The sequence below is a fragment of the Colletotrichum graminicola genome (assembly GCF_000149035.1).
Source record: "Colletotrichum graminicola M1.001 genomic scaffold supercont1.11, whole genome shotgun sequence".
NCBI classification, from domain to species: Eukaryota; Fungi; Ascomycota; class Sordariomycetes; order Glomerellales; family Glomerellaceae; genus Colletotrichum; species Colletotrichum graminicola.
The window spans coordinates 557,776-578,495 of record NW_007361015.1 but is presented as its reverse complement, the minus strand read 5'-3'; the positions used below and the strand labels follow the sequence as shown (position 1 = coordinate 578,495).

The 20,720-nt window shown below is 55.7% G+C and overlaps 6 protein-coding genes and 1 non-coding gene across 7 annotated transcripts; 5 read left to right on the top strand and 2 right to left on the bottom strand.

The window, feature by feature from the left end:
• Positions 1-489: 489 nt before the first annotated feature.
• Positions 490-1,728, top strand: GLRG_03706 (calcineurin-like phosphoesterase; the record flags this gene model as incomplete). The annotated part of the gene is made up of 4 exons (XM_008094391.1): positions 490-669; positions 783-1,184; positions 1,265-1,564; positions 1,630-1,728. 4 exons carry the CDS (start codon positions 490-492, stop codon positions 1,726-1,728), a joined length of 981 nt encoding a protein of 326 aa, XP_008092582.1.
• A 1,478-nt stretch (positions 1,729-3,206) lies between these two features.
• On the bottom strand, positions 3,207-4,170 carry GLRG_03705 (selT/selW/selH selenoprotein domain-containing protein; the record flags this gene model as incomplete). The annotated part of the gene is made up of 2 exons (XM_008094390.1): positions 3,207-3,788; positions 4,075-4,170. The coding sequence occupies 2 exons, from the start codon at positions 4,168-4,170 to the stop codon at positions 3,207-3,209; spliced, it is 678 nt and encodes a 225-aa protein (XP_008092581.1).
• A 2,832-nt stretch (positions 4,171-7,002) lies between these two features.
• Positions 7,003-7,402, bottom strand: GLRG_03704 (GGL domain-containing protein; the record flags this gene model as incomplete). Its single annotated transcript, XM_008094389.1, has 2 exons — positions 7,003-7,123; positions 7,242-7,402. The coding sequence occupies 2 exons, from the start codon at positions 7,400-7,402 to the stop codon at positions 7,003-7,005; spliced, it is 282 nt and encodes a 93-aa protein (XP_008092580.1).
• A 2,916-nt stretch (positions 7,403-10,318) lies between these two features.
• Positions 10,319-13,757, top strand: GLRG_03703 (eukaryotic translation initiation factor 3 subunit A; the record flags this gene model as incomplete). Its single annotated transcript, XM_008094388.1, has 3 exons — positions 10,319-10,321; positions 10,477-10,740; positions 10,806-13,757. 3 exons carry the CDS (start codon positions 10,319-10,321, stop codon positions 13,755-13,757), a joined length of 3,219 nt encoding a protein of 1,072 aa, XP_008092579.1.
• A 1,942-nt stretch (positions 13,758-15,699) lies between these two features.
• On the top strand, positions 15,700-16,182 carry GLRG_03702 (uncharacterized protein; the record flags this gene model as incomplete). Its single annotated transcript, XM_008094387.1, has 1 exon — positions 15,700-16,182. The coding sequence occupies one exon, from the start codon at positions 15,700-15,702 to the stop codon at positions 16,180-16,182; it is 483 nt and encodes a 160-aa protein (XP_008092578.1).
• Positions 16,183-17,490: 1,308 nt separating this feature from the next.
• Positions 17,491-19,498, top strand: GLRG_03701 (WSC domain-containing protein; the record flags this gene model as incomplete). The annotated part of the gene is made up of 2 exons (XM_008094386.1): positions 17,491-17,716; positions 17,772-19,498. 2 exons carry the CDS (start codon positions 17,491-17,493, stop codon positions 19,496-19,498), a joined length of 1,953 nt encoding a protein of 650 aa, XP_008092577.1.
• Positions 19,499-19,793: 295 nt separating this feature from the next.
• GLRG_13096 lies at positions 19,794-19,865 on the top strand. The gene has a single exon. It is a non-coding gene; the product is annotated as a tRNA-Thr (tRNA).
• Positions 19,866-20,720: the final 855 nt, after the last annotated feature.

Genomic DNA, 20,720 nt, shown 5'->3' with positions numbered 1-20,720 from the left:
GCGGCGATTTCCACCCCATACAGGCGAACTCGATCCCGCATAGGGACGACGAAAATTTTCTCATCGACGACGCGAGACGCTACCACATAGTTTGGTCTGCGAACATTCCCAAACAAGCCATCCATCTGTCGCCACTTTCTCTCCTCCAGGAAGAAAGGCCTACAAGAGCTGAGATCACTTCGCCGTAAGTCCCTTCCACCGCCCTGTCCCGCTCGCGCTCTCCCCTCTCCTGCCTTCTCACCACATCGCCCATTTGGCCGCTTGCCTCCAAACAAGCCCTCCCCCCGACAATCACACCTGGCTGCGTTGCGCCGTGCTGATTACGTGCTGCTCGCCGCAGATCCGAGAAGTGCATCGTCCCCATAATCCGGGCATCCTTTGCCTCCGGCCGTTGCAAAGCATACACCCCTCTAATACTCTTGCTTGCCGCAGTCGCGAACCACCTTCTCGGTATCAGCGGGCCATCTTTCTGGCTGGTGAGGATAAAAGATGGCGGACCAACATGAGGTCGACCTTGACTCGATAATCGACCGTCTCCTCGAGGTTCGAGGCAGCCGTCCTGGCAAACAAGTCCAGCTTCTTGAGGCTGAGATTCGCTACCTGTGCACCAAGGCTCGTGAGATCTTCATCTCCCAGCCTATCCTCCTTGAGCTCGAGGCCCCGATCAAGGTGAGTACGCTTTTTTCCCCCCTTCTTCAGTGACCCGGTTTGGCCACTGTCTTCTCTTTGCTTCGTAACCCTCCTAGGTAGTACAGACCTGCTGACGCCGACCCCTCGTTCAGATCTGCGGCGATATCCACGGACAATATTACGACCTGCTGCGTCTCTTCGAGTACGGCGGCTTCCCTCCTGAGGCCAACTACCTCTTCCTTGGTGACTACGTCGATCGTGGCAAGCAGTCCCTCGAGACCATCTGCCTGTTGCTCGCCTACAAGATCAAGTACCCCGAGAACTTTTTCATTCTTCGCGGCAACCACGAGTGTGCTTCCATCAACCGCATCTACGGTTTCTACGATGAGTGCAAGCGCCGCTACAACATTAAGCTATGGAAGACATTTACGGACTGCTTCAACTGCCTGCCCATTGCCGCCATCATTGACGAGAAAATCTTCACCATGCACGGTGGTCTCAGCCCTGATCTGAACTCCATGGAGCAGATTCGCCGCGTCATGCGACCCACCGACGTATGTTGAATCCTGTTTTCGTGGCCAAGCCTTGGCCTGGCTTGTCGTTGCTCTCAAAATACTGATGTGTCATTCTGCAGATTCCTGACTGCGGTCTTCTCTGCGATCTTTTGTGGTCGGATCCCGACAAGGACATCACGGGCTGGAGCGAAAACGACAGAGGTGTTTCTTTTACCTTCGGTCCCGACGTTGTGTCTCGGTTCCTCCAGAAGCACGACATGGATCTGATCTGCCGCGCTCATCAGGTCGTGGAAGATGGTTACGAGTTCTTCTCCAAGCGTCAACTGGTCACTCTCTTCAGCGCACCAAACTACTGTGGAGAGTTTGACAATGCTGGAGCTATGATGAGCGTGGACGAGAGCTTGCTCTGCTCGTTCCAGGTGAGCCACACACGCTGAAACTACTGTCCGTTTGGTCGCATTGCTCATCTCTCTCGCCCTCACAGATCCTAAAACCCGCTGAGAAGAAACAAAAGTACGTTCCTGGTGTTCTCGGAGGCAACAGCCGACCAGTCACTTCTCCCCGAAAATCCGCTTCCAAGTGATTCTGAAGAGTTTATACGAACATACACGTCTTTCTAGGTTCGGCCGTCGTTAATTGCCTCTCCACCCATCTCGACCACACGACCTTTTTGCCCATCGACGCGGGATTCTCGTCCCCGCCTCCGCCCTCCCGCATTATGGAATCCTCATGGGTCCCCCTCCGTCAACCCTCCACCCTGTCCGATTCTGCTCAAGCCCACCCATCCGACCATAAACCGTGCGAACTGCTCACGATTACGGCTTTCTGGTAGCTGAAGATAAAACACACAAAAAAACTGGAATTTGCAATGGCTACCACAACGTTTCTCGTGTCTCTGTGCGAAACCCCGAGGTGGACATGAACTCGCCTGGGGTCCAATAATGAGTGATTTACACGCAATAACGCACCCAGAGCAGAGCCAACGCGACGTTCATGACGGCTTTTGTCCTCACCAGCCGCCAGCATGAGCAGGCATCGCTGCCAGACTGTTTCTCGGCCAGCCGGTTTACGTGCTAACAACTAGCTGTCTAAGGCGGTTACAGTGACATGGGCGATGGCCACCCACTCTGTCCCAGCTACAGTTTTTCGTCTTCGCGTCTCAGACTGGGGGCCGTTGCATTGCCGTCCCTGACGCTGTCCTTCGGTTCCAGCACAGTAGCACCTGTATGACTATAATTTCACTCGGAACGCCGGGGACCAAGCCGGGGATAGGATTGGCATTCTGTTGTCAAGGGATAGGATTCCATCAGTTGGTCAACCAGAACTCGTTTTTCTCACGGGGCAGAAATGGTTTCGGACCGCTACTAGAACTTTTTCTCCTTGTCTTTTTTGTTTGTACTTTTTCACTACTTGTTTTCATTTTCTCTCTCTAGGCTTCTATCTGGTCGGTCAACAGCGGAGGTGGGTACCGAGACATCAACTTCGGGGATCGCCATTTGGGTGATCCCGGGACGGAAGGGTCTGGCATCCTGGCCCAAGTCTCTGGTCTCTGTACACTCGAGGCATGAAGCGTGTGCTTTTTGTTGTCGCGGCTAGGTCTGATCGGGGTCCACGCTTGGGTGCCGCGCAAAAGGATGATACTACGGCTAGTGATGACAATGCAAAGCCTATACTTTCGGTCGCCCCCCTTCCCTGTGATGGACCTTTGCGTGACGTGTGAATCAAGGGAATTTGGTTTTGGGCACGACATTCGCTAGCTACCCAAGCCTGGCTACCTTGCTTGGTTCGAGCTAAAGCCGCGGTCTCGGCAAGGGTCCGTGAGGCACGCATCTCTGGCCGTCTAATTAGACCATTGGTGGTGTGGGCGTCCCGCCCACCGCCGCCGACCGCCCACATTCCAGCCGTCTGCCGTCTTTCGCCGTCCCCTCCCCCCTCCCCACCCCACCGACAGTCGCTGGACGACAAGAAGGCGCGGAATGCTCTCTGTCAACTCCTCGCCCGCCCAATACTGTTACTTTTCGTCTCCTCGGACGGCACGCTCACAGTGGTGGTTTGCGTAGCTCAATCACAGTCCTCGCACTTCTTGCTGAACTTGGCCGGCGGCTCGTCATACTTCTGCCCCGGCAAATGGCCCGCGGGCGTGATCTCAGTCTTGGCCTTCTGCCCCGTGTTGGCGCGGGCAGCGCTGATGGCATCGCGGGCCTCGTCACTGAGGGTGGGGCCCTTCTCCTCTCCGCCAACGGGGGCAGGGGCCTTATTTGCATTAGCGGGGTGCTTCTTCAGCTGGGAGACGACGTCCGAGGCGGACGGGGCGGCGGAGGGGGCCATTGTCGGCGCAGCTGCTACCGCGTCCGAGGCTTGGGTGTCGGAGACCGTTGCCGTGTCTGCGGCCGGCTTCGCGTGCTTACGGTCGACGTGGCCGAGGTCCCTGTCGGGCTGGATGACGTCTCGGAGGCGGCGCTTGAGCTCCTTGGTCTCCGGGAAGCCCCCTTCGATCTTGCGGTCCCAGAGGACCGTGGTCGAGGCCGTTTCGGCGCCGGCGGGGAGGTGGGTGAGGGTAACGACAAAGGTACCGCCTGTCGAGGGCTGGAGAGCAACCTCGCCAATGGATGTTGAGAATGTCGAGAGCAGCTCCTGGGCAAACTGGGAGTTGAAGGGGGTATGTTAGCGGGATTAGAGCTTCAAGACGATGTAGCAGAATTGGGGAAGTAACGGGAGAGTGAAATGATGATTTAGTTGGGAGATTTAGATCGCGATGATGGGAGTCTAACAGGCCAAGGAGACGAGAGGTGCCGGGGTTGTGTCAGAAGGATGAGGTCACCTCAAGTCAACCATCCACGTCCAAGGTACGGATGGTGGCGCGCGTATGGGTGGCGCCAATCAAGAGGGAAAGGCAGAACCGGCAGGTTGCTTTTGGGGCTGGACTTACATAGGCCGCGCGGAGCATCCACTTACACTGAGTGCAGAACTGGATGGCGACGCGGGGCAGCAGCGTCGGTGCAGAGACTGACGTTGACTCGGCCATTGTTAGGTACCAAAATATGTGACTATTTCGCTCAGACGGGGGCGTGGACAGGAGCGTCAAGTCGGCGAGATACTGACTAGTCCCCTGGCGTCGGGTGGTTGCTGAATCAGTCGCTCGAATGGATAAACCCGATTGTCTGCGCCCGTTGACGTGAGAGGTCAGCTCCGAAAGCTCGGTTCCGAGAGTAAAGCAGCAGAGATTGTGCGCCAACAGCAAGTTCCGCAATTGTTTACACCCAGAAAGAAAGCTGCGGACAAGCTTTATCGAGGAATGTTAGATGAGCCACTTTCCTCGCAAGATTGTCGATGCTCAAATGCCTGCGCTGCACGCCTATGATTGTGTAACAGGTCCGGGACGACGGCATGACGGTATGGGATGGGGGGGATCGCGCCTCACATAGGTCGTCCTGCGTCATCGGCGTCACTGACGAGACGTGAGGGGTGGTGGGAGGTCGCCAGGTAAAAGTGCAATGCGGCGGAGAGTCAGCCAATCAGGAAGTAGAAGGGAGGGCAAAAGTCACTCGGCTGACAAAGAAAAGAAAGCGCCGGCGGAGGGGAAAGACTAGAAACAGAGACCAAATATGGTTGTGTTGCAGGTTTTTGCCAGCCGTCAGCTTCAGATTTCAGCTGGCGGTCCTCTCAGCTCATCACTCGGCCGGAAACGTTCTCCCCCGGCAACCCCCCTGCGTTAGGAGGAAGGAATGCAGGAAAAATAAAAAAAATAAAAAACAATTGGGCCCATAGAAAAGCAGCACACCCCGGCTCAGCGATGGCAGCATGTGGCCCCAACACCCTGCAGCAGTTCAGGTACGGGTGGAGCCACGGAAAAGACGTGAATGAAAGATCAGGGGGCCGGCAGAAGGATGGTACCTACGACGTTCGAAGCCAGAAGACTGGTGTGCCGTCGTTCGTCGCTGGAAAATATACGCACTGCTGAAAAGCACCGAATGAATCACACAGTGAGCTCTCATTCTTTAGGTAGCAGACCAATCGCATCCATTGCGATGCTCATCCATGGCCAATTGAGGGGGGCGGGCGGGGACAGCTGCTGGCCAAAGGAGACGAATCCCAAGGAAACGGACCCCGTCCGGGCGACAACGTTGGACGGAAGACTCAACGAGACTCGCGGTGTAGGTAGGGTAGGTAGGTAGCAGCGGGGGAGGGGGGATGGACAGGTTGTACGAGTAAGAGAGGAATTGAAAGTGACTCTGCTCCGTATCGTATCGAGTAGTGACCCGGCGGAGTTACAGTTGGGAAAGGGCAGGTAGCAAACAACGTAGCAAACAACGAACCCGCAACCCGCCCGATGTACCCCTGACGGAAATGAAGTCGTCCTCTTTATGGCTTGAACGCTAGGTATCCATCCTGCCGATCCCCGCGCATTCCCTCCCCCCTCTCCCTCCCTCTTTCTCTCTGTCTCTGCCCCCGGTTTGATTGACGCAAATGGAATCGACCAATACGAAGAACAGCGAAGAGAGAGAGAGAGAGAGACATGATTCTTGGACGACTGCGCCCGGCTCGGATCCCCCCTCATCTAAGAAACAGAGCAGCCCTAAGCAAAGATGTCACACTGTCCAACATGCTACAGGGAGATTTAATATACGCGCAAATTAACTTATAGGGCCGTGGTCATTTACTTGCCTTCCTGTTTGTTTCGTCTTCTTTTTTTTTCTTTTTTTCGCTCTCAGTCCCCAGCCCCCCAGGCTGCCACTCGATTAGCGATGGGCTGATGTCTCTGATTTCTACGGATATGCTTCCTGTGTCTGGGTTGGGTTGCATCTTTACGGTCGGCCTCACCCTTCAACCAGAACATGTTTATATTTATGTTTCTGGCCTGCCAGCTAAAGCCCCCGACCCCCGCTAATACGGCCATTGGTTGGCTGAAATGACCTGTTATAGTACCACCGCTGGTCCGAGTGATTTTGTTGTCCCACGAGCGCAACGCGGGGGTGGCAGGCATGGGAAAGGGTTCTTTTTTTACCCTTTTCATTTTGGAAATTACCCTGGGAAACCCTAATTCTTCCAGCATTCAAACGTGATACATGGCGCATTATTTGTCGATAATTGTAATGATCACTGGTACCAATCAGCTCGAGCGGTAATGAGCACCCGTTGTTCATTTTGGTAAGACAATGTGATTGACGGATTGAGGCTATTCACACACTCAGTGCGAAACATAGTAGGAAAAGGGGGGAAGCAAACGAGACAGGCCCAAGAAAGAGAAACAATGAGTACAGGACACCAAAATAATTATTACATGCTGAAGAGCTGCCCGCCGAAAAGTTCTGCCTCCCCGACCACTTCCTCCTCTCCAATGACAACAGAAAAAAAACAGCATGGAAGCATTATCGTAGCGGGGACCGTTGCCTCTTCACTCTTCGGCTCCTCCCCTCGCTTCCTATTTCCTCCACCCATCTCCTCATCGAGCCTGTTCGTCTCTAAATATTACTGACCCGCATGTCGCTACCCGTGCCGTTTCGTCTTGATCCATCGAGGGGGGGGCAGAAAAATGTTTTTGGCTGGCAATATCGGTCCCTTTCCCCCCTTTCTCAATCGTTAGAAAACTTTTTATAGCCTTCCTCTTCGACACCGCGCTGGTCTAGGACTTTTGGATTCCGTCGATTCCACGACCGAGTAATAAGGATGAAAACACCGTCTTTTTCCCGTTCTAAGATGGGGGCCGGCTCGCTGTTTCGGGAGGAGGTTTTGCTGCGTTCCCGATGGCCCTCGGGGGTTTGGTATCCCACGCGATAAACAAAAATAAATGACAATGCGATCGAAGGGGTCACGGCTGTTCCGATACCGACATCGCTAACACTTGACAGCCGTTGCTCTACATCACCACACAGCATCCGCCGCTTTGTTGTGGTGCGTAAGGATCTTCGCCGCGGGGAACGGCGCCCCAAACCGACGGAACCATGTAGTCCCTCGTGCTGTTACAGTAGGCAATGATGCTAGTAGAAAATGAATTAGTCCCCGCTTCATCCAGTCGCCATCACCCGATGAGTCAATTGACGGCACATTGACACAATCTTGATAGGTGGTGTTAATGATGAAGAAGAAGAAACTTACCTCTTAGAAGCATTGCTCACAGGAATGCGTTCCCTTTCAAGATCCTCGCGCAGGCGGTTGTTGAGTTCGGTCAATCGCCTCAACTTGAGATCGGCCATCGATTGCTTGTTTTTCTTGATCTGCGACGGGTCGCCGACATCGCGCGAGGTGTATTGAGGCATTGTAGCCTTGGTTCGTGGGTCTGAAGACTTGGACGACGAGGGGATCGACGACGACACGGCGGTAACAGAGGCGTCGGCTGGTTTCCGTCGCGATTGTTTGTCGTCGGAGCGAGGCTGATGAGCGTGATCCTGCCGCTGTCGAGGAGAGGAAGAGGAGGCTGCGGTGGTGGTGGCGCCGGCGGCAGCTGCAACAGAGGATTCGGCGCCGGCGGTGGTGGTGTTGTTGGAAGAACGGTCCTGCTGAGAGAGCATATCGTGTCAGTTTGATTAGAGTTTCCTCCTTTGACTCCGCTTTGGCGGTTGTTGTCGCGATTTCCCACCACCCCGTGGTACGAGCACAATCCAGGGCGGGAGATGGCGGGAATTAAATGGATAGTCGAGGGGGGCAAAAAACTCACAGCTCTGAGACGGCGGTGGGGATTGGGATAATGACCGAGGCCGGTTTCGATCGAAGCAAATCGACAAAGAAAAGAGCGTCGGGGGGTGATTGGATTGGGGGGAAGGATTACCAGCGTCGAGATGGGTAGGTTGGTTGCTCGGATAATGGTTTTGGTTTTGGGAAAGCAAAGCAAAGGAGAGGACGGGACGGACGACGGGCGACGGGGGAGGACGAGGGAAAGGTCAGGAGAGTGGTCCAGCAATTGGGGACCAGGACAGGACAGAGAGAGACATGCACTACTAGACAGAGAGGGACCGGGGACTGGGATTGAATTGGATTGCGGAGCGTGGGAAGGTTCCCCTAACGTGAACGGAAAGAGGGCAAGGTTACCTCTCGCGCTAGGGCCACCAGGTGCGCCATGGAAGCAGCAACTGCTCCGTCCCCTCCAACAATGTAGGTACCTACATGGCGGCCCGCAGGGCACCTGCACGGCACGTACGTAGCGAAGCGAAGCGAGAGTCTGTGCCAGCTGTCGGCGGGCTGGACTGCCAACCTCATCATACATGTAAGCTGCTGCTCGCTTGCTCGTCTGCCGTGCTTGCTGCTGGTCTACCTAACCTGGTCTCAACCCCCACAAGAATAATGTAGGTACCAGACCTACTATACCGTCCGCACTCGTCAGTTTCGTGAGCCACTAGTAGGTAGGCTAGCTGAATATAGCTAGAGAATTACCAGTAGAAGCTAGTGTATAAACACCGCACTAAGCTGCAGATAGCAGGCGGTCAACCCACCCAGACCCAGCCAGCCAGCCTTGCACCTAAACCTCCTGCTAGCGTATGCAACACGTGACTGGTCCCTACTTCTGATCTCTGTTTCTGCCGTAACGCTAGTTGCTTCTCAGCGGCCGCTATACCCTTCACCGTTAGCCTGATAGCTAGTGGTTTACGAAACTGACGAGTGCGGACGGTATGTTGCAGTGTACCTGATAGCGCGTCGCCGGTGAGGGCGGTATGTACACACTCGATTAGTACCTGCTGTCACGAGTGGTCCGCCGGGGATGTCTTCATTGTGGTTCCAGTCACCTCTCAGAGAAGGTAATTTTGAGAGGGTGATGTTCTGCATGGACCCATCCAGCGTTGGACAGCTTTGGTGGGATTGGCTGGAGACTGGCCCCCGTGGGCAATGTTCCAGAATTAGGTTTCTCTGTAGTCGGCTACCTAGCAAGGAATACACTTACACGCACCACGATACGCAACATCTTGAGCAGAGGTCGATTGTAATGTGTCGTTTTGATGTCAAGCGTCCACAAACATTACGTACCTTGGACATCATGAGCCGAACACCGCCAGCAACTCAATTTTTCTTCCAGAACGCCGTACAAAACCCGCCATCACGATTTGACTTTGACTCGGCGCAGCCAACTTTGTGTACGAGGGATCTACACCCTTCGTGCGGCATTCTATATCCGGCTAGTTTCGGTACCGGAGCCAATCGGCGCCCTGAATAGACTGTTCGTGAGGGTTGTTGTATGATAAGGCATCGATAGGAGTTTAGCATCGTGACACACCGCGGAACTCTCAGCGCCAAGTGACGCATTCAGCCGGTCTGACAACCTTCCCATCTCGGCCAGACAAAGAACGCAGCGCTACCTAATCGAATGGAGAAGCCCAAGGGAGACAACGGCTGTAGCCAACAGATACAATGGACCGACCGATTAGATACCGGGCCTTTCCTGGTTTGGTCCAGCCTGCGGACACACTCACCCACTCCTGCCGTGAAGCACCAACTGGTCCAGTCTGGGAAAGCCAAGCTAGCACACTCTTCCACGAATGTGTAAATCATCCCCTCAAAGTCAGGTCCAATCAGCCTCTTCAATCTGCCGGTTTACCGAAGAGTGTGTGAAGTTGCAGACTACCTCGGGCTGTGCAGGGGAGGCACAGGGGGTTCCGAAAGTAAGTTGGTAGAGTCCTTGAAGACAAGTTTATCAGGGCTGGCAAATCGAGGTACAGATCGTAAACGAGCTACCCCACCGAACGGATGAAGGTTTTGGGAGACGACGCGCCGCTTGAACGCAATCTGTATTTGGTCATTCTCATGATCACTAATCAGCGACCAGGCGTTGATCACGTCAATGGTTCGGTCATCCAAGCCCGATGCCGGTAGCTTGCATTCGTTTTGCTCATCTGTACTGCGTAAATTCACACACATGGGGGCCTGTCGCAGTGAATCTCCAAATCTCAAGGCTGGGGGAACAAGCCCGTAATTCGAGAGTCAGCCTTTGCTGACATAATCAACCAAATCACGTGATATTCGTTTCGTCCCATGCACGGACACTCGAGCCCCTCAGGACTCGCATAGTGGCCACACACGAAATTGAAAAATTCCTCCTGTGATCCGCCTCTATTCAGCAACGCCAAACGCACCTCGAGCGACAGCCAAGTCAATATCCCGCTCGCACCCAAAGGCTTGCGCTCGCAACTACTCACACCAGAGACCCTCTCGAGAATACTATTTTCCCGCAGAGGAGGTTGCCCATCATGGTGAGCCCTTCTGCCTTGCCCTCTGGGTCCCTCCCAACCTTACGCTCAAGATTTCTCCGCCCGATTTTGACGCTACCCCTCTCTGACCTGACTGCCACGAGGCGTCATCTTTGCTTCCAATGAAAACAGACAACGGTACTGACAACATACTATAGCCTCCTCCACCCCATCAAAAACCCGAAAATGTCCTGAAACGCGCCCATGAGCTCATCGGCGTCAACCAGGTTCCGGCTGCGCTGACCCTCCTCCACGAGCACATCACCTCGAAGAGAAGCCGAAATGTTCCCATCGCGTCGTTGGAGCCGGTGATGCTCCTGTTGGTTGAGCTTTCCGTCGAGCAGAAGAAGGGAAAGCTGGCCAAGGATGCTCTGTATCAATACAAGAACATCAGTCAGAACACCAACGTCGCCACCATTGAGGTAGGCCATTTGTTTGTCGTGGATCTTGGCTAGGGCAAATGTCGCTAACAAGGCCACACATATAGTTGGTCCTCAAGAAGTTTATTGAGCTGGCCGCCGAGAAGGTTACCGCCGCTCAGGCCAAGGCCGACGAGGTCCAATCCAGCATCGAGGCCAACACCTCTACTGCCAATATCGACGACCTGGAGGCTAGCGAGACCCCGGAGTCTATCCTCCTCGCCACCGTCTCCGGCGAGCAGTCCCGCGATCGTACCGACCGTGCCATCGTCACCCCGTGGCTCAAGTTTCTCTGGGAGGCCTACCGTACCGTTCTCGACATCCTCCGCAACAATGCCCGTCTCGAGGTCCTCTACCAGAGCACGGCCATGCAGGCCTTCGACTTCTGCTTGAAGTACACCAGAAAGACTGAGTTCCGCAGACTTTGCGAGCTGCTCCGCAACCACGTCCAGACTGCCGCCAAGTACTCAGCCCAGATGCACGCCATCAACCTGAGCGATCCCGACACCCTGCAGCGTCACCTGGAGACTCGTTTCCAGCAGCTTAACGTTGCTGTTGAGCTCGAGCTTTGGCAGGAGGCTTTCCGCTCCGTTGAGGATATCCATACCTTGCTCAACCTCAGCAAGCGCCCTCCCAAGAACATCATGATGGCCAACTACTACGAGAAGCTCACCCGTATCTTCCTCGTTGGCGAGAACTACCTCTTCCACGCCGCCGCCTGGTCCAGATACTACACCCTCCTGCGCCAGTCCGCTGTCGTCGTCGCCAGCGGACAGGGTAAGAAGGCCGACAACCCCCCAGCTACCGAGAGCGACCTTCAGAAGGCCGCCTCGTTCGTGCTGTTGTCCGCTCTCGCCATTCCCGTCATCAGCACCACCCGCTCCCGCGGTGCCATGGTCGACTTCGATGAGTCGAGGAAGAACAAGAATGCTCGGCTTACCCACCTTCTCGGCATGAGCCAAGCCCCTACTCGTGCTGGCCTCTTCCGCGACGCTCTTGCTAAGCAGATGCTGAAGCGCGCTCGTCCCGAAATCCGCGACCTTTACAACATCCTCGAGGTCGACTTTCACCCCCTCTCCATCTGCCAGAAGATCTCTCCCATCTTGACCAAGATCGGTGCCGATGCCGAGATGGAGAAGTACATTCTGCCTCTTCAGCAGGTCATCCTTACCAGACTCTTTCAACAGTTGTCACAGGTGTACGAGACCGTCGACCTGGGCTTCGTTGAGCGTCTGGCCCAGTTCCCCGAACCCTTTCAAGTCACTCGTGGCACCATTGAGAAGTTCATTATGAACGGTAACAAGAAGGGTGACCTCGCCATTCGCATGGACCACGCCACCGGTGTCCTCAGCTTCGATAACGATGTCTTTTCTTCCGCTAAGGCTGCTCACGCTGGGGCTGCCGCTGGTTCCGCTGAGGCTGACGGTAGCTCTGTTCAGCGTCTCCAGAGCACCCCATCGGAGATTGTCCGCTCTCAACTCACCCGCCTTGTTAAGTCTCTTCACACCACTTGCTTCTACATCGACCCCAGCTACAACCAGTCTCTTGTGGCCGCTAGGGAAGCTGCCCTGGAGCGTGCTCGTGCTGGTGCCGAGCAGGAGCACCACGCTATCCTTGCCAGGAAAGATGTTATCCAGAAGCGCAAGGAGGAGGCTTCCGAGGCCCAGGCCCGCAAGGAGAGAGAGAACGCCCGTCAGAAGCGTCTCCGTGAGCAACTGCTCCAGGACGCCGAGGACAAGCGCCTTGCTGCTGAACAGAAGGAGCGTGAGGAAAAGCGCATGAAGGCCGAACGTGACCGCGTCCGTAAGGAGGAGCTGAAGAAGCAGATTGCCGACCTCAAGATTGGTACCAAGACCATCGACTTGGACTTGGAGAACCTCGACAACCTCGACTCGGGCGCCATCCACGCAATCAAGCTGGAGCAGCTCAAGCGCGAGAAGAACGATGTCAATGAGAAGCTCCGCATCGTCTGGAAGCGTATTGACCACTTGGAGCGTGCGTTCAGAAAGGAGGAGGCCAAGAAGCTTGGCGAGGACTACCAGAAGCAAATCGAGAAGGACCGCGCCACGTACGAGGCTGTCAAGGCCCAGACGCTGAAGGAGGCCGAGATCAAGCACAAGGAGAGCGTCGAGCTGAAGCACCGCCTTACCCGTCTCATGCCCGAGTACGAGTCATTCCGCTCCAACCTCCACGAGCGTCGCCGCGACGAGTTTGAGAAGCGCCGCAGAGATGCCGAGAGAGAGCTTGAGAAGCAGATCGCTGCCCGCAAGAAGGAGTACCGCGAGCGCAAGCTCCGCGAGAAGCGCGAGCGCGAGGAGCAGGAGAGAGTCCTGCGCGAGGCCGAGGAGCGTGCCGCCAGGGAGAAAGAAGAACAGGAGCAGCGCGCCGAGGCCAAGCGGGCCGAGTTGCAGCGCCTCAAGGAGCAGCGCGAGAAGGAGCGCCAGGAAGGTCTGGAGAAGGCCGCTCTCCAGGCGAGACGCGAGGAAGAAGCCCTGGCCCGTCGCAAGGCCGAAAGAGAAGCCCAGCGGACGGCACCACTTTCCCGTGTGCCCGAGCGCGGCGCCGAGCCCTCCAGCTCCGAGGGTCGTCGCCCGCTCAACCTGCCCGGCGCTGGCAAGTGGCGCGAGCGCGAGGCCGCTGCCAAGCCTACCTCCCCCGCCAACGCAGACTCGGCTCCGCCCGCCCGCGCACCCCCTGCTCGCACCGCTCCTGTGGAGCGTACCGAATCCGGCGACCGCCCCAGTGCCGGTGGACCGCCCCGCCTCAACCTTGCCGGCAACAAGCCCAGCTGGCGTGAGCGTGAGGCCGCTAAGGCCGCCGCTGGTGGTGCCAGCGACAGCGCGCCTCCGCCCCGCACCGCCTCCGGCGGCGCTCCCCTTAACCGGGGTGGCTCCGGTCGTGACGACCGCGAGAACGGTCGCCCCGAGCGGACCGCCTCGCCCGCCACGCCGGCGGAGCCCCTCAAGCCGTCGGGCGCCCCTGGCAAGTGGGTTCCCCGTCACCTCCGCGACAAGGCTTAATGTCTCGAGGGACGAGGTCTTTCGTCATGGAAAATGGGAGAACGAAGAGTGGTTACTGTAGTCTGCATCGGCGTTCTAGGTTAGGCAGGAAGTTGTTTTAAAAAGGATGTACTCTAGAGCCCCCCCAACGAGGATGGTCTCCCTCCTTACAGAGGGGGGAGCTGGAATGGAAGTAACAGATGGCCTTTAATCGTCAATGAGGACGGGGGTGAAACGTGACATGACTTTTTAGCATAGCTTCTTGCTGGAATTCAATTTTCTTGCACTTATACACAAGAAGCCTTTTTTTTCGGTTTGCTCTTGCAACGCGACTCTATGCCTGCGGGGAGGCGGCTTGAGAACGGGATTCCATTGTCGTGACTTAACCAGGACTGGGGAAGGCCCCCAGCGGGCGTCTTGCTTTTTGAATGCCAGTGTGATAGGTGAGGGGGGTATCAGGCCGGTTCTGGTTACTCCCGGCTGCCTCTTGGCAATGACGGCGCGGGAGGGTGTATATCGCCAAGCCGTGACAGTCAAGTAGAGGGGGATGTGGTGGCTAAGAGTATTTCTGATAGCCTCCCTCGTCAGGGAAGGGCGATTCACATTCGGGTGGTTGCCCGAACCCCGAGCCGAACATCGTGAACGTCTGAGCAGACAGGAGACACTAGATAGATGCCCGACTCAGGTATGCCAAGAAGAAGGTCGCCGGCCTGACAGGTCCAGGCCCCCGGCCCTGCTAGGACGTAGCGAAAGGCTGTCGCATTTGCATGTTCGGATTGAGCTTAGGGAGAGGGTTTGCTGGCAGTTGGCCGAGTCCTATTAAGCTTCATTTGCCTAGACCTCTTCTGGTCGTATCCGTCTATACGAGGTCAGGTAGAACCATGTCAGCATTAGGGGGGATGGCATGGTCGTCAGCACCATCGGGATCGACGCTTAGATTACCTAAAACGAGCATTGGTCAGAGCGCCTCGAGTGCGGCCCCACTAACGAAGCGCTTAGCTCTTTATAGTGTAAACGGGCGTCGCTCGGTGACGGGCGGTCAGACACGGCAACTCACTTTTTCTTGAGAGAGGGGTCAATAGCGGCGTTTTCTCAGGTGTGTGTGGCCCAGTTGCATTGATATGGGGCGATGCAATGGACGGTGACGGAGGGCGCAGCTTTCTCTGTCGAGTCGTCGTTGGCAGGAGCCGCAAGAGACTCGACAAAGCTTCTTGTATGCACAAAGGGACCGTTGTCACGAGGGAAGTGCTCTGCATGAGACGGTAGCGTTCGGGCGAGCATCGTCCGAAGATTGGGCTGGCTCGGATGTATTGATACCTTTCCATGGTTGGAAGGCTCTTGTGCTTGTTTGAGTGCTGTGGAGCTTTACGCGAGCAGTTCCCACGGGGCGCCATCCGTTCTGATTCGCTTTGAGGCACGCTTCTTGGCATAACGATGGCAAACTGACAAAGACATCGGCAATGGTAATGGCATAGTTGTACGATCGAGTTGAAAGACCTGATGTGACCCGAAACCACTGGAGTAAACAAAGTTTCGCCCGATAACTCATCAACGCGGATTTGTGTCGAGCCACAGTCCGCCATGAAACGATGACGGGTGCTACAGATCGCAAGGCGCACCGTTGTGAAGGATGGGGAGGCTTCGGTCGCTTCCCGATCGTGGTTCGAATTCGGAGTATCGGTACACTGCGCTGCGGGATGCCAATAGTTGCAACTGTTCAGTCGAGGGTCCTAGACAGTCGTTCCCGCCTGAAGCTGAGGTCTTGGCGGCCTAGCTTCTCGCCTAACAGGCCTGCTAGCGGTAAACATCCTGGCGAGGCAGCCGAACCCCTGGATGCGGGGGGTTTTTAGTAGTAGCAGTAGTCTTTTTTTTTTCTGTGCCTTTGTTCTGGGTCGGAGATTCTCCTTCCATTGTCTGTGAATCTCGTTGTTCGTGCCGACGTTGTGGATCCATGTCATTGGAAATGGGACACCAAGCACAGAGTGTGGAATTTGAGCGAGCCGGTGCCAGAGCATCCTTCGGGGTCTTCGTGTCGTCCGATGAGGCTACCTACCTAAGCGCTGAGGAACTTCAAAATTCGCCCGAGCGGATGTACGGATATGTTGGAAAGATGCTGTATGTGTGCCCCGTGCGTCGAAGCCTTGCCCGTGTTGTTATCGACGGCAACGCCAAACAATACGGAGGTTTCCCAATGGCCTGGTCGGAAACCTGGGGTACGATTGAATATTGCAGCTGCATCGCATCAAGCAAGGCTATACGAACCAACTCGGCCGAGCTAGACGCACAAGCGGTGCAACGCTGGTACGAAGCTGGCTTTAGGGTTACGTTGGTTAAGAGAACTGGGGTGGCCGGTTGCGAGAACGAGGGTGATGAGAGCAGGGGAGGAGCGGGAGCAGGCGAGGGACCCGGTACGTGTCAGAACATCTGCCATCTTCCTCTGCTGTAAAGGCGAGACGATCGGTCGACAAGTGAGGCTTCTGGGCTTTGTAGGTCGTTCTCCAATGCCACACGACGGCAGCGGCGTGTGTTTTTTGGCTTGGTGATTTGCCCCTGATTCAGATTCGAGCAAAAGCCAAGATCCAACCCCACTGTCGGCTTGTACTAGTGGGTCATGTACAGACGATTGATTCCCCGAAAGATTGAGTCTAACGACATGCTAGAAGCAGGGAAGCGCCAAACAATGGTTCAGGGTACCTCTGGGCGACGCTTGGGTGGGAAGGTGGAATAGAGGAAGATGAAAAGGCCGTCAGTCGAGAGGGATTAAGCCTAATCTGCAAGTACTAGTAGCATATGCAGGTACGAGCCTTTTCTCCTTCCCCCCCTTGTTCACCTGCCGCTGGTGGACGGGATGAACTGAGCTTATCCTCAGCAGCCCCAATAAGACCGAGCAGTGTCTCTGAAAGTGGGTCCATTTATTCCCTATTTGGGAAATACCCCTGACCGCCCTCTTCCGCGATGCCTGTAGCCTACTCGCCCGCAAACCAATCCCACCGTGATCTGACGACTACAGCCAGTTGGAAAGAGCCTGGACCATTCATTCTCCTCCCACGTTCCATCTAGCGTGGTCACAGTCTGCTCGGACCCATGGCTATTATTCTTGGTCGCCAGTCCGGGCCCAGTTTGGCGGGTGTCCCATACATCATCGGCCACGCTTGTTGACCTCAAAGAGTATGGCCCTTACCCACCATTTCTGCAAAGACCTTTGTCGGCGCAGGTGTGACTACACCGGTTGCCGGTGCTACTGTTGTTTTTCTGGCGTTCCTCCGTCATCCTCGCGCTGTGGCGTCCTACTGCTCCTTGCCCATCTACATGGTACTGCATTTTTAGCACCTGGGTGCCTGCGCCAACACCCGCCGTATGCTATCGTTGCCGTGTTTTCCGTGTAATTAGGCCGTCCGTCTGTGTGTACACCGGCGAGCAGTCAACGCAATACCTAGCTAAGGTAGTACCGAACGTCGAGCGTCTCCATCAATCCTTGGACTTGCCACTAGCATTCTAGCCGTGACGTTGGCCCTGGCCGACCTGACACCACTCCATCGACCGCTCCGGTTGTATTGCAGTTGAGCCGCCCATCGTGAGCCCAATATGATGGAATTTGACTATATATGGAGTCCATCCATGCCTCCCATTCATACATCGTCTCACTTGATCATCACACAACCCTATCCGGGAAGACATTCGCTCACTCCTGTTCTTTAGCTTGCATAGAATTTGGTCATTCTTTCAAATCCTTCACCATCACTATCGTTTTGCAATGGCTCCTCTCGTTCGAGCCTTCGCTGCTTTCGCAGCCTCAGCCTTCCTGGCCCAGGTCACCGCGACCACCATCGAGCTGCCACCATGCCTTGATGATTTCCAGCCCTTCGCCTACTCTGGCTGCTTCCAAGAAAAGGGAACCCTGGGGGAGCCTGTCCTCGACTTCCGCTCTTCATCTAACCAGTCTGAGAACACCGTTGAGAAGTGTGTTGCCGATTGCAAAGGTACGTACGTCCTGCGAACACGCTTGACCTGTTGATCATGTTAACACCTCGATAGGCAACAGTTACCGCTATGCCGGTCTGACGTACTACGGTGTTTGCTACTGCGGCCAGACTGTCAACAGCCCCTCTCTTCCCGAGGCAAGCTGCAACATGCCATGCACTGCCAACAGTAGCGAGACATGTGGTGGCGATGGTGCTTTCTCCATCTGGCAAGATACTACGTTCCCTTCCTCCACTGGCGTCACTATCAACGATTACGAATCCATCGGCTGCTACACCGACGACACCGACCATGGCCGCACCATTGCCGAGCGCCAAGACCAGGTTGCCTTTGACACCATGACTCCTTCTTCATGCTTGCAGGCTTGCGCCGACGACGGCTACCCCTTTGCCGGTCTTGAGTACGGCGGCGAGTGCTACTGCGGCGTGGTCATGGGCAACTACACCAAGCCTGCTGCCAAAGAGGAGTGCAACACTCTCTGCAATGGAGACAAGACCAAGACTTGCGGTGGAGCCGCCCGTGTCGAGATCTTTGTCGCCAACAAGCTCAGATCTCTTGAGCCATGTGGCTACAAGCCTCCCGTCAACTCGGTCTCTTCTTCCATTAGCATCATCAGCACCACCCCTCTCCCCCCCGTCAGCATCCCCAGCACTACCAACGTGGTCCCTACGACCATCTCCAGCCAGGCTCCTGTTCCGACCACGACCCAGCCTGTCCCCACGACCATCTCCAGCCAGGCTCCTGTTCCGACCACGACCCAGCCTGTCCCCACGACCATCTCCAGCCAGGCTCCTGTTCCGACCACGACCCAGCCTGTCCCCACGACCATCTCCAGCCAGGCTCCTGTTCCGACCACGACCAAGCCTGTCACCACGACCCAGCCTGCAACCACGACCAAGCCTGTTACTACCTCTAAGCCCGCCGTGACCACCACCGCTCCTGCGGTCTGCACCACCACTATCGTGACCCCCCCTACTTGCGAGTACGGTTGCGGCAACTGGTGCAACAAGAACCTTCCTGACTTCGACGATGCCGACAGTTGCACCAAGGCCTCCAACAGCTGCAAGCTCCAGGTCAGCGCCTGCTTGGGCTCCGGATGGCCCGGCTCTGCTGGCTGCATGGACTTCAAGGCCTGGTGCAACGACATCGGTAGCTACTGCACCAACAGCTGCAAGGGCAAGGGTTCCTGCTCCAAGAAGGACTGCTTCGTCAAGAAGGCCCCCAAGGGATACAAGCCGGGCACCACCTCCGTCTCTACCTTTCCCTGCCCCTCCAAGCCTACCTCGACGGTCTCCGCTGCCCCCACTGTTGTCCCTCCTCCTCCTACCGGTCTTTGCAAACAGCCCAGCAGCTTTTGGTACGGATACGGACCTGGCAAACCCGTTGGCGGCATTGAGATACCCTTCGTCACCTGCAACGACATTGCCGCCGACTTCAAGGCCGGAAACAAGTTTAAGCTTTACACCAAGTCCGACTCTCGCTCGTGCAAGTCCTTTGGATCCAACAATGTTCCCAACGCTTGCCAAGAGGCCTGCCAGGAGCAGTACAATCAGTGCCAGAACACTTACGCCCAGGGCTGCAAGGCCTACAACAACCGCCGTGGCCGCCGCGATGATGCTGTTGTGTACGCCCGTGCTCCCGAGTTCGCCAAGCGCTGGTTCTTCTCGGATTCTTACAGTGTTGCCATCAACAAGTGCAAGATTCAGTACAACGACTGCCTTTCTGAGAACCGTGTCTCGTTTGCTGCCAACAAGTGCGGCAGCTTCGGCACTGGCTACTAAGGAGTGCGTCCCTCATCTCCCGGAGATAACGCCTAGGCATGGACACGACAGGTGGGGAGTTATCCCCTTTCCCCCTAAAAAAAGGCATTTGGTGCGACTTAAGACTCTTTGAACAACTTTTAAACCTTACTTGTATTTAATCACTACCTTTTTTGCAGTTTAATCGGGCTTCGGCTCATTGTCTATGCTCTAACCGTTCCTTGTATGTGTCATGTGACGTTGGTCTAAAGCTGGGGCGGTCGAACGGGGAGCCTCGATAATCCCCATTGCGAGGCCGCAGATGCAATGCACGACCGCCAGCATGGCCAAGTGGTAAGGCATCGCACTTGTAATGCGGGGATCCTGTGTTCGATCCACAGTGTTGGCACTACATGTGTGACGGGCCCAACCGGGCCCAGTCTTTTGCATTTTTGTCCCCTCCCTCTCTCTTGTAGGCGGCTTTCACATGAATGAGCCGGGCAATGGACAGTTGGCGACGGGCTGTGTGTTTCATCACGTTATGTGTAGTTGGAGACTGTGAGAAATACAACGCTAACCCCATGGTTTATTCGCTGTGGTTTCTCTTGAAACCGCGACTGTATGCGGGCGACATTGCCTGTTTGTCAATGGCAACGCGCCGCCTGAACTCACGACAATGACTTTGTTGGCAGGCTGAATCCTTCTCGGAGCGCAATCATATTTTGCAAGCAAGTTGATGCGTTTTCAATGCGGCACGTAAGAGGACGCAGTGGCTCTTTATCTACGGCCACCTCTCGATGAAGCTACGTCGGAGTTTTGAGAGGGAGGTTGGTATCATCACATCCTCTTTTCCACGGCGCCTGTGAAGCTGCCCGAGTGCCCCGCTCTTTCCACGATTCGCCCGGGTTCGGTGTAAGTGTAACAGTGCCTGCCTTCTTGCGCCACAATTTACTGTACAAGACAGGAAACCGCAAACGGCCACCGATTGACTGTCACGACGCCAGATATGCTCGTCCTGAGCAGACGAAACTGCTTGTAAAGGACCGGGGGGTCGCTTCAAGTTATCAGGGTGGCTGACCCGCAGAGAGGTTCTTGCACGAGCGCCGTTCGGGCGTACTTGTTTCTCTTACTACTTGCTCTTCAACCGTCGAAAGAACTTTGGAATAGCGGCCAGCGATCACCTGAACCACAGCCGGATATGAGGTACAAGTGCTAAACACCCATCGTCATCGGCCAGGCATTGTTATCCAAGTACGGCAAGTAC